General features: G+C 42.9%; 1 protein-coding gene across 2 annotated transcripts; it reads left to right on the forward strand.

Moving 5' to 3' along the window:
* Positions 1-9,702: 9,702 nt before the first annotated feature.
* Positions 9,703-15,384, forward strand: LOC122923195. 2 transcript variants are annotated; one of them, XR_006387245.1, is made up of 4 exons: positions 9,703-9,912; positions 10,032-10,096; positions 10,357-11,866; positions 14,234-15,384. XR_006387245.1 is itself a non-coding variant. In XM_044273932.1 (3 exons), exon 3 carries the CDS (start codon positions 12,539-12,541, stop codon positions 13,844-13,846), a length of 1,308 nt encoding a protein of 435 aa, XP_044129867.1. In that variant the 5' UTR covers positions 9,703-9,912; positions 10,032-10,096; positions 10,357-12,538; the 3' UTR covers positions 13,847-15,384. The 2 variants fall into 2 exon arrangements, 1 of the variants encoding a protein (XP_044129867.1); XM_044273932.1 differs by having other exon boundaries at positions 10,357-15,384.
* Positions 15,385-17,888: the final 2,504 nt, after the last annotated feature.

Below are 17,888 nucleotides of genomic sequence, written 5' to 3' on the forward strand. Positions count from 1 at the left end.
GCTTGTGAAATGGTGCGAGTTTCACTTAACGCTTTAGGAGCCAATCCGCCACGCTCATGTGAAAAAGGCCTTAGGCCTCTTTCACGCGAACGATACGGATTGTGTCAGGATGCGTTCAGACTGCATTCAGTGAAACTTGCACCATTTTGCAAGCAAGTTCAGTCACGTTTGTCTGCAATTGCATTCAGTGTTTCAGTTTTTTCTGTGTGGGTGCATCCCAGTTTTAATGCGTTTTTCACGCACGTGAAAAAAAAATGGTGATTTACAAACAACATCTCCTAGCAACCATCAGTGAAAAACACATTGTATTCGTACTGCATCCGGATGCAATGTGTTTTTCACTGAAGCCCTTATTTACTTCTATGGGTTTGTGCACAAACCCATTGAAATGAATGGGTCAGAATTCAGTGCTGGTGCTATGCGTTCACTTCACACATCGCACCCACGCGGAAAACTCGCTTGTGTGAAAGATGCCTTAGGTCTGTTTCACATGAGCAAGTCCATTGCGGGAATCACGCTCGGTTAGTTTTGCCACAATCTGCGACTTTCCCTGCTCACGGCAGATCTAAAAAGGTGAGCATGACGTTGGCGGAGAAGGGGACGGCCCGAGAGGCCTGTCTCATTCATCATTTTCTACACCTGTTAGGAAGGTGGCTTACATTTAGACTGGCACTGGATGTGCCGAAGATATGTAGAGGCCAGCATCTCTTCATAACTTTGACGGATCCACCGCGAGATATACGGATTATTAAGACCGGCGTCTAAAATATCGGGGCACACTTAACAAATTGATGTAAAATATAAATGGCTTAGTTGCCCATAGCAACCAATCAGATTCCTTCTTTCATTTTCCATGCTTCGGCAGATCCACGGCCAGATATAGGGGTTATTAAGACCGGCGTCTAAAACATCGGCATCTAAAACAGTCTTAATAAATGTGCCTCTACTTGACCATACTTCTACAGGATCATAGTGACATAAAGCTGTCAGTATGATCCCGTAGAAGTACGGATGTAGTAGAGTTAGCACTCCTGCTTTCTGAGATTTCTGAGTTGTGTTATCTAATCTAAGCAAACACCTTTAATTGCTTTTCAATGGCTTGTGTCTCAAGATAACGCGATGAGTTAAGAAATTTGAGTTAAGAGCTGGAGTGCTAACCCTGCCACATCTGTAAGGTCAAGCGGAGACACATAGGGGCACATTTATCAAACTGGTGTAAAGTAGAACTGGCTTAGTTGCCCATAGCAACCAATCAGATTCCTCCTTTCATTCTCCAAAGGGGCTGTCCAAAATGTAAAGAGGAATCTGATTGGTTGCTATGGGCCAGTTCTACTGTACATTAGTTTGATAAACGACCCCCATAGCGTTATAAATCAGTATAATGTGGTCAGGTCCTGCAAGTCCAGAACGGAGGATCATGCTCACAGACGGAGCATTATTTCCACAATGGAGTCGCTCATGTGAAACAGCCCTCAGGCTACATTTATGACGAGGCCTGTCCCTTGTGCTGAAAATGACCGTTTTTTACTGTTGTGGGAATGAGGCTGGTGACAAACTGACTAGGACTGAAGAATGAAAACCCTGTTATCAGCCATTTCAGGCTGGGGAGAAGCTGACTAGATTGGAGAATGCTATACTTTGCTACCCTGTTACATCAGCCTTTCCAAGCTGAGGAAAAATTGGCTAACACAAGAGAACACAGACTACTGCTCTCTGCCATCAGCCATTTCAGGGTAGGCAGAGGCTCATGGTAGGATAGGTGTATATATTTATTGGGGGTCATTTACTAACAGCTCTACGGCAGTTTTTGGAGAAAAAAGTTTCAAGGCCTCATTTTGCAACCTTTTAAACGTCAGTGCGTCACAGGGCTTATTATACCATCCTCGTCATTGGGAAGTGGTGGGGACCAAGCCATGGGACCCAGCAAATTCACTAACATTTACACCTGTTGTCGTAAATCTACTCCAGTCATCATAAATTAGGCGCATCTATGAGAACTGACATCACATCAATGGTTCCATCTCTTGTACCAACAACAACAACAACATACAAGAGGTAGAGGTGGAGCCAGTGGTGCAATGTGGTATCAAGTCCTGCAGTGCCTTTAGTCCCCGCTGGCTCCTCTGACAGGGCGCTGGGGATTGGCTAGGAATAGCAAGCTGGTGCTGCATTCTGGTTAGGGGGGCCCTTTAGATATGGGGGTCCTGGGCAATTGCTTTTGCCCCCCTCACCCCTGATCCTAGAAGAATTCATCATTTTCATCAAAAACATTTCCTTATGTTTTATATAAAATGTACATTATGAAGCAACTCTGTAATACTGGGAAAAAACACAGTATACCACTATGGTGATTTATCCTTTAATCACTACGCTACTCTTGTATCTAAAAGTCTCTTTAACATCGGAAGTGCTTATTCACATGTCCGTGATGATGCCCGTAACAAGAAGCCACTGTTTCAACTGTGAAGATGTTGGTCCATGTGTCTGTTTGTAGCTTTCCAAGCTTTTTCCACCTGCTCACCAAGTAGTGCATCTCTCCGTGATTTTTTTACTGACCCACAGTGAGTAAAAAATATTGATGTGTGAGCAAACACGTTCAAATCAATGGGTACGTGTGCAGTATGTGGAAAATACAGACAGCATTCCCAGCGGTGAAAAATGGAAATGTGGACGAGGCCTTATAAGGTGTGCAGAACACATTGTAAGACATTTGCTGTTTTTCATGTGGTTGTTGCCACACAATCAAAAAGTCCCATGTAAATATATCCTTACATAAGGAACATGTCAGCATGGTGGAAGGAAGAAACTTATCCAAACTGGAGAACGTCTGGATGTCTTGTGCCTTATGAAAACCATACAAAATTCAACTGATCCTTACCTACTACTTTAGGGTGAACTGTTCCTGCAGCGCCTGGGATTATTAACTGAAGATCTTACAGACGTGGAGATGATGCTGGCGTTGACTGAGAGCTAAAATGTCATGTCTCTTGGCATGTAAAATGGCCGCCACAAATGAACTGCTGCAGCAGTTGCTGGACACATCACAATGCCTTAACATTCCATCAGCTGTGATGTCAGTAGCTGAAGGGAGTAGTCTATGATGTCTAGAGAGAAGACCAGAAAGGGGGGCTCAGCAATATATGCGACAGAAACTCATTATGTTCATTGAGATGAAAGCACATCCTTATGTTTTATTATCTGAAATATACATTATGATGCAACTCTGCATTAGAAGAAGATATCACAGTATACCACTATAACGATTTACCCCAGAATCACTACTCTACTATTGTATATTAAAATCTCTTAACATCTGAAGGGCTTAGTCCTTATTTACGCATCCCAGCAATGGTCACCAAAAACCACTGATCAAACATGGATGCCATCAATTTTCTGTCAGTGGTTCTCCCATCCCATAGATATCAATGAGTGTTTGCTCAAAAATACTCACCTAAGTAGTCTATTTTAGGGCTCATACTCGAGCGTATGTTTGGTCCATATCAAATCCACATTTTTGGCGGATCGGATGAGGACAGATTAATTTCAGTGGGGACAAAGTAATTTCAATGGGACTGCAAAAGATGCGAACAGCACAAACACCATATGCTGTCCACATCCGCCCGTCCATTCTGCGGCCATGAAAAAAAGATGGACCATGTCCTATTCTTATCTGTTTTGCGGACAAGTATAGGACATTTCTATTGATGTGAAAGAGAAAATGGCAGCATGCACACGGCTGGGAACCGTGTTTTGCGGATCCACAATTTGCAGACAGCAAAAAACACTAATGTCCGTGTGCATGAGTCCTTATCTAGTGTTGACCGAACTTGTGTTTTAAGTTCGGAGTCTAAAGTTCGGGTTCGGGTTATCGAAGTATCCCATTATGGATTCCGCTACCACGGACCATAACAGAATTTAGAATCCATAACGGGATACTTCGATAACCTGAACTCGAACTTTAGACGCCGAACTTAAAACACAAGTTCGCTCAACACTATCCATATCTGTTGTTTTTCCACTGACTCACATTCAGTGGAAAAACAAGGATGTGTGAACAGAAACCTTAAAATCAATGGATACGTGCTGTCTGTGAAGAATACTGACAGCACACATCCGTGATTCACTGACATGTGAATGCGCCCTTAGCCACGTCACCCACATTGCATTGTCTATAACAGGGGTAGGCAACCTCCCAGCATGCATATTTGTTCTGCTCTTCTCAGAACTCTCATAGAAATAAATGGAACATGCTGGGAATTGTAGTTTCACAACAGCTGGAGTGCCGAAGGTTGCTGTCCCCGGTCTGTGAGATAAATTCTGGATGATGAATGCAAAAGTGTCAGATATGTTGCAGATTTTCAGGGCAGAGTCTATAGTAAATATCATTGACAGTTTATAGTACACTACCTGTGGATGGGGTGTTCAAAATCCTATGCACATTAGGCCTCATGCACACGGCCGAGAAACTTCAATGGGGCCGCAAAAGATGCGGACAGCACTCCGTGTGTTGTCCGCATCCGCGGCCCTGTTAAAAAAATATAACATGTCCTATTCTTGTCAGCGCTTTGCGGACAAGAATAGGCATTTATATTGCCGGCACCCGTTCCGTTCCGCAAATTGCGGAAGGCAGAAGAGACAGCCGGGCTGCACCACGAACAAGTGGATTAAGGTGAGTTAAATTATTATAATTTTTTTTTTTTTACTATTTTACTAAGCATTCTGTATTAAGAATGCTATTATTTTCCCTTATAACCATGTTATAAGGGAAAGTAATATAATGATCGGGTCCCCATCCCGATCATCTCCTAGCAACCATGTGTGAAAATCGCACCGCATCCGCACTTGCTTGCGGATGCTTGCGATTTTCACGCAGCCCCATTCACTGTATGGGGCCTGCGTTGTGTGAAAAACATGCTGCGATTTTCAGGCAACGCACAAGTGATGCGTGAAAATCACCGTTCATGTGAACAGCCCCATAGAAATAAATGGGTCCGGATTCAGTGCGGGTGCAATGCGTTCACCTCACGCATTGCACCCGGGCGGAAATCTCACCCGTGTGAAAGGGGCCTTAGAGTAAACTTCCTGGTAACAGACACCCGTTAATGGGATTGAATTCTGACGCTGCACTCCAACAAACCAGCACTAAAATGTATTGAGAGGACTCCTCTTTGAGTCCTCTCCATTATGTGCGTGAGCACAGGAGTCCTGTCAACGCATTATTCTGCTGGTTTATGCACAGTGTCAGAATGCAGGTGAGTATGAAGATGAAGTTATATTCCTGGACTCGGCGTCACTTACACTATAGTACAGAGAGGAGGGTAAGATGTGACTAAAGAGCAGCAGCACTTGTATGCAGTCTCCATTACCACGGTCTGTCCTGTCCGTCCTCTCCATACTTCATGTCTCCTCATGAACTCTTTTCCTACTCAGATTCAGCTGAAGATCTTATCATCTGCATTCAGGATCATAATTCCTGACAAGCAGAGCAGAAGGGAGGAAGCTCTTTAGCTCAGTGTTGTGAAGTAACTTGTCCTGTGTGATTAGAACAGGTTTTATGTGTCCTAATAAGACGGGGGCCATTATATTTCTCCTAATGATTGCTCCTTAGACAAAACAAGTCATTATAAAAATTGAAAGCTATTTGGGTATATTATTTATAATATAGTAATATTTAAGTATTTTCATTTTCTTAGAACCCCTTTAACTCTTGATGGTTCTAATGTGGACATATGTGGGTTGGTGTCAGAAGTACGACTAGGACTTTCTGCTTGTACACCAGCTTACATCACATCCGAATCCTCAAGAAACACTTGAGTATTTTTTTTTCCTTAGTACATAGTGTTCAGGCTCAAAGGAAGGAGACAGTTTGTGAGACGGGGCTTTTTGAAGCAATACTTTATCTCCTTGTTTTAAGGGACACTATTCTGACAGGGGTGTCGGTGGATAAGTCATCTATATCGTTCTCCCAGCCCCTTTAACGCCAACCTCTTTAATGTGTTTTTCTTTGCATTTCAAAGTCCATAACTTAAAACATTCAGTACTTTAAAGAATCACTGTGCTTTGACACAATTTCATTTCATTTACTAGAGAATGGTCTATGGCTTTGTTCACATCTCCGTTCTGATATCTGTGCTGGAACAAGCTGCCAGATCCTCCACTTCACCACCATATCCCCATTGAGGTCCGGCTGATTTACAGCAGAAATGCAGGGTTTCGGCAGAACTAAAAACATTGTATGCAGATACAATATGCCTGCAAAATGTGGACCGTGGACCCATTTAAGTCAATGGATCTGCAAATATGCTGACAGCACACGGACTGAATCTGTATTTTGTAGATCTACGATTTCCAGACCACAGAACAGATACGCTAGGATATGCCACTAATGTCATAAAGGTGCAGGTCCCAGAACGGGCCCCCGAAAATGAAGGAAAGCACACCGTGCGTGTACATTTCCCAGATCACAATTTCCACTTAAGAAATGCTTATTAAAAAGACAATTCTCAGTATCTGGTTTGTTTCACATGGATTTCCATTAATATCTATGGGCATCATTTTAGACTACATTTCCCTACAATGGTTAGGGATAAAACATCATCGCTGTTTATATAGGATAATCTGATTTCCAGAAACAATGATTTTAGGTGCCAAGACGCGATAACGGGCATCTTTACACAAGCCGATTATCAAGCCTTTCTACAAGCACTCATCCCCGATAACTGGCCCAAGTATCGGTCTTATGCATCCGAACGTATATTTTGTCTCTGTCCTTTCCATTTTTGTTGTCGCCCGTATGCGAAACCATTCATTTCATTGGGGCTGCAAAAAATATGGAAATGACTCAGTGTGCATTCCGTATCCATATGTCCGCTCCGCAAAAAAATAGAACACGTCCTATTCTTCTATTTTGCAGACAAGGGCAGGCATTGTAACAATAATTCAGAAAAAAAACAAAAAAAAAAACTGGTGTAACATGGATGTCACACGGATGTCACACGGATGTCATCCATTTTTTTGAGGACCGCAAAATACATATGGTCGTGTGCATGAGCCCTAAGGCTACCTCCACACCGGTGTGGACTGTAAAACAGAAATTCTGCATTAATTTCAGTACAAAAAATAAATTATAAAATCACACACAAAAAAATCGCATGTTTTTGGTGAGGATTTTATGCGGTCCTGCCGCGGTGCCATTTCTAACTGACTTTTTTCACGTACACGGCCGCTGCCTGCTCGTGGCCGTATTGAGGCCGTGTGACCCATTCACTCGAATGTTCTATTTTTTTACGGTGCGGACGGATTACGGACCCATTCAAGTTAAATGGGTCTCGATCCGTCCCAGCGGCTGCACGGATGTTGCCTGTGCATTGGGGACCACAAATTGCGGTCCCCAATACACGGAACGGGCACACAATGTTCGTGGTATAGATCATACCAGTGTATTACTGTACTGTGGCGGCAGCAGGGAGCGCACGGCGTCATAGCAACCAATGATGCCGTGGCTCCTGCTCTCAGCAGGAATCCAGCCCGTGGTTCCACAGACCGCTCACGGCTGTGAAAAACCTTAGGCTGATTCACACAACCGCGATGACCACATCTCCTGGACCGGACGCTACTCTCCTGATCTGACTGCATCATAGTGATTTATGGTACAGTCAGTTACTATGTGATCGCAGATCTAATGTTCTGTACTCACATTCACATGCGAGTTGTCCAGTTTTATGATATTGATGACCCATCATCAGATGGCGGCATACATGTAAATACTGAAGAGGACGCAACAATCACACAAGCTCTGCGGCCTCTTCAAACCGGTGATCGACGGGGGTTTTGCCAGCAGTCGCCCTCGTGCCTATCTGATACTGAGGACATGTCATCAATATCATGAAATCAGACATGCCCTTTAACCAGGGATGCGGCCGGTTTATTCCTCCTGGACGCATCGGCGTGTAATCTCGTGAGATGCGAGATTACCTGTGAACGCGCGCTCACAGGATCGCAAGGTAAACGAGTTGATCTACAGCCTGCCAGCGACGATCATTCGCTGGCAGGCTGTAGATGTGATTTTGTTAACTCCAAAAAGGTATATTAGACGCTGTTTTGTTAACAGCGTCTAATATACCTGCTACCTGGTCCTCTGGTGGTCCCTTTTGCTTGGATCGACCACCAGAGGACACAGGCAGCTCTGTAAGTAGCACCAACCACCACTACACTACACTACAACCCCCCCCCCCCCCGTCACTTATTAACCCCTTATTAACCCCTGATCACCCCGTCATTGATCACCCCCCTGTAAGGCTCCATTCAGACGTCCGAATGTGTTTTGCGGATCCGCAAAACACAGACACCGGCAATGTGCTTTCCGCATTTTGCGGATCTGCACATTGCCAGAACTATATAGAAAATGCATTTTCTTGTCCGCAATTACGGACAAGTATAGGACATGTTCTATAGGCTCTACAAAAAAACGCAGTGTTCGCCCGATCAAGCCTGATCTTGTGCGCACACTTGCGTTCAGTCTGCCCCACTGCAGTGACAGAATTTTTTTTTTCTGATCACTGCAAAAACACTGTAAAATCGCTGCGGCTCTATAAAGATCACTTTTGAGGGGCATGGCGAGTTCATAGAAGATTTTTATATTTTTTGGCACAAGTTAACAGAAATTGTTTTTTGTTTTTTTTTTTCTTGTTTTTCTTACAAAGTCTCATATTCCACTAACTTGTGGCAAAAATTAAATCTTACATGAACTCATCATACCCCTCACCCCTCATTCTGCAACAAAATCTGCAGCGTGTGAAGGCGCCTAAGGCTACTTTCACACTAGCGTTTTTGCTGGACCCGGCATTGTCAGAGAAAACGGATCCATCCCTATTGACTAAGTGTGTATATAGAGATAGTTGTCAGTCACTGATAGTTGTACACAGTGGAGGTGTTATCACTGATTGATCGTATTCTCTGTGTAAGTGTGTATACAGAGATAGCAGTCAGTCACTGATATATGTACACAGGTGAGGTGTTATCAGTGATTGATAGTATTCTATGTAAGTGTGTATACATAGATAGCTGTCAATCACTGATATATGTACACAGGTGAGGTGTTATCAGTGATTGATAGTATTCTGTGTAGGTTTGTATACAGAGATAGCCGTCAGTCAGTAATGAAGTGTAATCTGCAAGCAGGAGGAGCCGAGAAGATTTATTGAATCTTTTCCCACTAAACTATATATCAAACATGTAATTTATATTCCTGCTCTTTCTGGGCTTTGAAGTCAAGCAGACGGTCCTATCAGTGACTGACAGCCTTCCCTCTATAACTGTGTATACAGAGATAGCTGTCAATCACTGATAGGACCACCTCCTTGACTTCAGAGCTCAGAATGATCAGGAATGTAAATGAATTAAATGCAGGTTATACTGAATATTTTCCAACAAAATGATACTTTATCAATCTGATTAGCTCATTTTGTTCTATAGCATGCTTTTGGTAGATTACACCGCATTTTCATGATGGCAGGATTCCCTTTACTTGTATAGATTACAAGCTTTACTGACTCTTTTCCCACAAAACTACGTATCTGTCTGCTCAGCTCCTTGTGCTCTGTAAGCAGGCTGCCTGCAGATTGCGCTGCAATTTCATGACTAGGCTCTCTGTGAGGACCCAATATCATACTGCTCAATCACAACAAATGTAGAAGGTGGATTTCCACATGACTGCATTCACATGACTTGGTGATCTTTATGTAATCATGTAACCCTAGCCGAACAAAACTATATGGTGGTTTGTTCATCATTGTCTTGATTTCTCTTTCTGCAGTGAATACATCATTTAATGAGGATCCTATCCAGGAGCTGGAGCAATGGATTGATAAGTACACTGTTCAGCTTCCTCCACTGACCAGCTTTATTCTGCCTGTATGTTCTGCACAAATCCTTCTTTAATAAGATATGCTTGCATTTTCACCCCACTCACTGATACTTCAGTGGTAGTTTACTCACTTTTTTACATAGGGCTGCACTTTTTTATCTTCTAGTCTGGAGGAAAGGCCAGTGCATCTCTACATGTGGCCCGAGCAGTGTGTCGGAGAGCAGAGCGAGTGTAAGACCTTTCTTCTAACGTTGTGACCCACAGTACACTTAGTCACTTCTATGGTTTAAAGCAGGGATGCCCAACCTGTAGCCCTCCAGCTGTTGCAAAACTACAACTCCCAAGTATTCCTAGACAGCCTACAGCTATTAAGGCATGTTGGGAGTTGTAGTTTTGCAACAGCTGGAGGACCGCAGGTTGAGCATGCCTGGTTTAAAGGAATATCTTAATTGTACATAAACAACTGGACAAAATTGCTTTCCTTTTTCTAGAACTTTCAAGCTACTGCAAACAGGGGAAGTGGATTCAAATGTTGGAAAATACTTGAACAGATATAAAAGTGAACTTGAAGTATGTTCTTTGCTATTAGCAAGTATACCTTAGATTTACACTGCTACAATTAAAAGCTTTACAAAAAAAAGTTCTGTATTCATTATGTACATAGAGATAGACCAGAAGGCTCATTATCCTAACTGGTACTCTATACACCTTAATACACAAGATTTGTGGGGAAAAAAATATATTATATATATATATATATATCTATCTCAAACAAAAAAAATATTTAGGGTATAGTTATGAGATGACCTATGGATATTATTGACTTTCACTATGGTACACACTATATAAATCACTATTGTTCTGCGATTTATATTATGGAGATATTGTCTGTATTTTTTACTTGTTTTTATGTCTATATATTTTTTAATTGAATGATTATCACTTGTTTTGCCACTATGTATTCTGGGTATATATACCCTTGTATGACACCTTGCTTTATGCTTGATAAAGACCGCATTGAGCGGTTGAAACGTTGCAGAGGGGAATAAAAGATCCACTATTTTTTTCACTTTACGTCTGGAGTGCTGCCTCATCCTTTTGAATTTATATCTACAGTTAGCCGTTTGAGCCTGCGGCTGTGAGGATTTTTGCACCCTTTCCTTTGGTCTTGTGCTGCTGTGTATTATTTTGTTTGCTGATTATCTGGACTCGCCCAGCTTGCACCGAATTTTAGCTGTGTCCACAGAATCACCAGCATGGATCTCCCCGATGTTTTTACGTATACCAGGGCTGATGAGGAAATAATCTTACAGGGTCTGGTGAGTGAGCCTCTATTTTTGTCCGCTCCTACCTTGATTGACTTAAAAAGATGCTATGAGGCTGATGCTAAGAAGATTGCGTCCACTGATCTACATTTAATGACCCTTGGTCAGTACTTCAAGGATCATAGAATCCCTAGAGCGATCAGTTCACAACTTAAGCCTAATCCATTTCCCACTGAATCAGTCTTTGCTCAACTTGGAGTATCTGCAGCATGAATTGGCTGTAAGCAGGACTCGGCAATCTGAAACCAGGTTAGCCCTACAAAATTTATGACGATAGCTGTATGGGACATGTGTCTAAATTTATTAAAGACCAGGAAGCTACAAAAAGGAAAAAATGGCAGCGGGATGCTGATGACTACGCTAAGGGAAAAATCTATACGTGGCAGATTGAAGGGCCAAAGAAACAGATGTCCTCATACCGGCCGGTTAATAGGAAATATCAGCAATCTGGACATTCTGGATCTACAGCCACCTTTGATTCACCTCCCACTCAGTCTTTTTTTTAGAGATGGGTTCAATGTCAGTAAAAGAACTAGATAAAAGAACCAGACGGGGTGGCACAAGACATCACAGATGGATGAAATCCCAAATCCCCAAAACTGACAAAACCAATGGTGCGACGCAAGAAGGGCAACCAGACCTAATGAATAGTGCATCTGATTGTAAATCCACTGTGGTAAATATTTCTTCTGTATCCCTGTCTGATATGCAAATTAATGTGCTCTCCAAGGCCCTGTCATTTTGTCCCTCTACCAAAGTTGATTGGTTTCAGTTGGAGGTCGATCTGCAGCGCCTGTATAGGAATATCGAACTTAAGGTTTGGTTTACAGATCGGCCCCCTTCAGACCAATCGACTGGCACATTGACACATACTGAGTTAAAACTGAGGTAATTTGGGCTTTTTACTAAAAGTGATTTTTCACCGCACAGTAATTTACCTGTACTTGATACCTGAAGGCTATTTCTGTGGACATAGCTACTTTACATAATGAGGTTGTTGATACGCCTCTGAAACATCCTAACATGACTACCTCTGACGTTGCAATACTTGAGGGACTGTGCCATGACAACAGCCTCACTATCAAACCTGCCGATAAGGGGGGTGCGGTTGTTGTCATGTACACTCTCAAGTACATTCAGGAGATTAGGAGGCAATTGAGTGATCAGAATGTATACAAGGTATTAGCAGGTGACCCAAGATTTGACATCGCTCGATGTATCAAGAAGGTCCTTGACGTCGCTCTGTGTCAGGACATTATTGATGATGAGCTCTATTCTTTCTTGATTATATCACAGCCACATACACCTGTCAATTGTCATATATGTGTTACCAGAAATTCACAAATCAATGGTTGACCCTCCAGGTCGGCCTATTGTTGCTGGTACCGGATCCATTTTTTCTAATATTTCCATTTTTTGGGATCGTCTACTTCGCCAATATGCAGTCAGTGCCAGATCCTACATTAGGGACACAGGAGATTTTCTTGACAAAATCTCTGGAATCACATTGCCTGATGGTTGTCTCATGGCTTCCTTTGACGTCACAAGTTTATATACTTCCATCGATCACACTAGGGGGGTATCTGCTGTCCGGAGACAACTATCGGGCAGTGAATACTCCTTGGATTGTCAGGATTTCATTGTCCAACTGTTGGATCTGGTTCTGAAGAACAATTATTTTTTGTTTATGGAAAGTTTTCTCCTGCAGTTAAGAGGGACCGCCATGGGGTCTAATGTGGCGCCCACTTACGCCAATGTCTTCATGGCGGTCCTCGAGGAGGACCTTGTCTATGTATCCCACCACTTCAGTCATGTACTGGGGTGGTGGCGGTACATAGACGATGTCTTCCTAATCTGGAATGGTGACTCAACTTCTTTGGAGTCATTTCACAATTTTAAATTGGATCCGGAGATTGCATTTACCTTGACATATTCTGACACTCATGTACAATTCCTCGACACTACTGTCTCTGTGGTTGGTGACAAATTATCCACTGATATCTTCACTAAGCCTACTGATTGCAACACTTTGTTGCACTATAATAGTTGCCATCCCAGATCCACTATTGACTCATTACCGTACAGCCAGCTTCTTAGGGTCAAAAGGGTAGTACAGGATGCGGAAATGCTACCTACTCGGTATGCACAGATGGTGCGCAAGTTTAGAGAGCGAGGTTACCCCCATCAGGTGATCGATAAACATCTCAATAAGGTTAGGGGAACACAACAGGTGTTACCTGGCATTACACATAACAAAGTGGAGAGGATTCCATTCATTTCCACATATTTAGAACAAAGTGGAATAGTTGCCAAAATTATCCGCAAACATTGGTCTATATTGAAGAGTAATCTTCTTAACATTGCAGCGTTCACTGTTCCTCCCCTGTTCTCATATAAGCGCACCACCAATTTTCGTGATAAATTGGTTCGGGCAGACATTCCAGCTAAAGGTTTGATACAAACTTACATTGGGCCACGGAGGAAGGGATGCTACCCTTGCCTTGGTTGTGTGAACTGTTCATACATGATCAAGGGGGATAGATTTATCCACCCTGTAACGGGAACCCACTATGACATTGGTCATTATTTAACATGTGACAGCTCTTATGTTGTTTATGTACTCTCCTGTATGTTGGGGAGACCACATGTGACATGAAGACACGTTTAAACAACCATCGTTTTTCGATTAGACGTAAGAGGAAAGACTTGCCAGTCCCAAAACATTTTGTCAAAGCAAATCACAAGGAGAAGGATCTTAAATTTATGATACTAGACCAGATCAATTTGTCTAGGAAGGGAGGTGATAGGACACTGGCTCTCAAACAGAGAGAGCTACGATGGAACACTCTGAGACCAATTGGACTCAATGTTGATTTTAAATGGAGTGTGATGTAAGATGGGGCTCCTCATTATTCGCTGTGTTCTTTACTTGTTGTGACCTGTATGTGACAGATCAATAGGTGTCATTCACTTCATGATTTATTATGACAACTGGTTTTACAGTTATTTTCAACCCTATTTTTTCTCTTTTTCCTCTTTTTAGATTGTCTCCATCAATGCTTTTGCAGCGGTATTGGCAGATGCGGAAATCTACGTCTCTCCTTATATTTCTCGGGATTGAGGGGATTCATGGGGCACAAATATTAATTATTGCCAATTATGCTGGTCGACTGTATAGGGCTCTTGTTTAATGAGTGGTGGTCTATACCTGGCTAATTCTAGAGTTTAGGGGAGATATTGGGTGTTGAGGTTTTTTGGGCATAGACGTGTCCTTGACCTCGGACCCGTTGTGGGCCTACGGTTATGTTCATGGAAATTATATAGCCTGTGGCCTCGCCCCCACTTCTTTCTCTCTATACGTATGGCACCTATCCTGAAAAGTTTTTTTCTGGGTGCATACATACTTTATGTACCACGATCGCTCTTGTCCTTAGCCTGAGTACAGCGACCGTCTGGGTGTCTTTATACATCTAATTGTGTGTTTCTAACTTTGACATCCATCTTACTGGTCTTGATTTCTCCCACTCCCTGTTTGTCCTGGCTGCTCTTGTCCTTTCTCTCTGGCTTGGACGCGGTTTGCCTGCGGTCGGTGGCCTGTGGTTGCTGGGGCAACAACGCCAGTATCGCTGGCGCTGTTGGCCCATCGACGCTTGCCCCTCACCACCGCCCTCTGACTGGTCTCGCGATGGGTGCATGGGTCATGTGGGTGATCAGGTGATCGTTCACGTAGCCCGTGTGACGTCTCTTGGCTAAGTTTGTTTGGGCGGCGTTGCTAGGTTTTGGGACATGCGCAGTTGGTCATGGAGGACGTGGAATTTGAGGCCGTAATCCTGTCACCGCTGAGTGAGGTTTTTTTAATTTTAGTAATCATGATTACTGGTAACACGTATTCACAGGTGGTGTATCACTGATTTAATGAGCCCTATTTACACAATTTAGGGTATAGTTATGAGATGACTATGGATATTATTGACTTTCACTATGGTACACACTGTGTAAATCACTATTGTTCTGCAATTTATATTATGGAGATATTCAGTATTTTTGACTTGTTTTTAGGTCTATACATTTTTTTAATTGAATGATTATCACTTGTTTTGCCACTATGTATTCTGGGTATATATACCCTTGTATTACACCTTGCTTTATGCTTGTTAAAGACCGCATTGAGCGGTTGAAACGTTGCAGAGGGGAATAAAAGCCACTATATTTTTTTCTCTTCCGTCTGGAGTGCTGCCTCATCCTTTTGAAAAAATGTTTTATTATATATATATATATATATATATCTCAAAATAGTAATCTCACCCCTGCAACTTCCTTGATCCCCACCTATTCCTCAGTTCCTGCCCTTTCCCACAACTCCACTGAGAGATGTGTGGCCACGAACACAACCCTAGTGAAGATCCATGACACACACCCACCCCGCTTTCTTCCAAAAGTCCAGCTCCGTGAAGTTAACTCACCTTCACAGGCACCGTGCACCAGATTTTGGGCTGCCTTCATACTGTCAGCACATTCACCTGAAGACAGCAGCCCGGGTAGGACATAAGCTATTGGTGCATCGGGGGGGGGGGGGGCCCAGCACTGTGCTAAACATCCCGTTCTTCACCATGCTGCTTCACTTCCTAACCACATGGAGAGCAGCAACAGCAGAAGTAATGAATTACTACAGGGAGTCACCTCGTATAATACACAGCCCAGACCTCTGTGTCTTACGCATCACCTGAGACCACCCTGAAAAGGAGGACAATGTTAAGGTGCAGTGTGGAAGTCATCAACTGCAGGCACACAGGGCATAGCCACCGATACTGAGGAGAATATGGTCCTGTCTCTGGCACTGATCCTGTGAGCTCTGCCGCCAGCAGCATGTTCTCATCAGTGGCTCAACGCGCCAACCTGAGGATGCGTGGTTCCTGGTGTTCTTCCTCAGGGTTGTCGATGACACCTCGTCCCAGCTTTCTCTGCCACTTCCACATGCGGCCACTGACGAGAACATGGTGTACTACATGCCATGTTCTCTAACCAGAACTTCTAAACTGCTCAATAGCACAGCTTAGTTACGAGAAAAAAAAAAAAAAAAGGCAATTTCAGTATCAAGCCCGAATCAGGTATCGAGACTTCGATACCTGGTTAAACCCTAATCAGTACATCAGCTGTGCCATTCTGTCTTCCCACACACCTTCTGCATATAATAGGGAAACGCTGCTTTCCCACACCATAGGTGTTAAGCAACAGACACCCCATCCCTCTGTCAATGCCAAGAAACAGTGGTCCCTTATCAGAATTGAGTGGTATTGTGCATGTCAGTTCCCCACTACTCCTTTCACTTCTAGGGGATGACAAAGAAGAGATCGCTCAGAAGTGAAAGACAGTGGACGTACCTGCATTCTCAGAAATCGCTGGTGCCAGCAGTTTGACATCCTTATTACCTATCTTGTGGATAGGTGATCATTTTTCATGGGATGACTACGTTAATTACACTAGAGGGCCATTTTAATTAGCTGTTAAACGTTTGCTCAGAGGAATCATTACAATGGGGGGAACAGAGTGTTTGAACATATCTTAAGCTGATGCTATTAATCTTATATCTGTGTGTGATAGGTGCATAGATATAGTTTTATTATTTTGCAGATTAAGCGATTACCTTTTCACATTAGCAAGATATGCAGCCAAGACAGAAGGCCGGTCTGAGACAGTGTACACTCGAATGCACCCATGAGGGATTTATAATTATGCCATGGACAGTGGAGCCAGCTTGGAGTGAGGAGACCATACATAGTTCATGGGTACAGATCAGGCTACACAAGGCAACCTGAAGAATATTTTTCTCTTTGAAGTATAGGACATTCAGACTTAGGCCTCCTGCACACGAACATGTGCGCCCTGTGGCCGTGCTGCGGATCGTGGACCCATTCACTTTAATGGGTCTGCAATCTGGCCATTCCGCAAAAAGATAGGACATGTTCTATCTTTTTGCAGAACGGAAGTATGGGACGAACCCTGTAGGGCTTCCTGTTCCGCATCTCTGGATTTGCGGACCTATTGAAGTGAATGGGTCCGCATCAGTTATGCAGAATGCACACGGAACAGTGCCCGTGTATTGCGGATCTGCAAATGCGGTCCACAATACAGCAACGGGACACCTACGGTTGTGTGCAGGAGGCCTTACAAGACTGGCATTTTGAAGCATGACCTGTTACATCAAGAACATTATCTGAACAAATCCCTTATCAGGACATTCTGCGTTCTAGGCAGACATAGAAATCTATCGCAAATATAAACTAGCTAAGAAATAAAGTAGTCTTTAATATCATGATGGAACGAAAAGTGTTACTGTAATTGGGAATTACAGTAACTTACTGGCATTGTCTGGGAGTGTAGCATTTCATTTTTTTCTGAATACAAGGACTGAAAATAGAACCAATTTCTATAAATTGTAATCTGACCACCATGTATAACTACAGATGCAGAAAGTTGAACTGTGACACTGAAACCTTTGCATATAGATATCAATTCCACGTGTTCTTCAGGCAGGCGTTTTGAGATCATATAAATGTTTTTATTAAAATATACATATACAAGTAACATACAAAACACAAAGCTTTGAAGTAGCTGCCATTTCTCAACGTTTCTCTTTTAAATGCCAAATTAATGGTTTTAAAAGTATCTGGTGACAAGATACTAATCTCCTAAACATT

The sequence above is a fragment of the Bufo gargarizans genome, unplaced genomic scaffold, assembly GCF_014858855.1.
Source record: "Bufo gargarizans isolate SCDJY-AF-19 unplaced genomic scaffold, ASM1485885v1 original_scaffold_1345_pilon, whole genome shotgun sequence".
Taxonomy (NCBI): domain Eukaryota; kingdom Metazoa; phylum Chordata; class Amphibia; order Anura; family Bufonidae; genus Bufo; species Bufo gargarizans.

Bases quoted from the DNA above. Each gene is read 5' to 3' on its own strand.
- LOC122923195 (XM_044273932.1), top strand. From the start codon at position 12,539: ATGGTTGACCCTCCAGGTCGGCCTATTGTTGCTGGTACCGGATCCATT.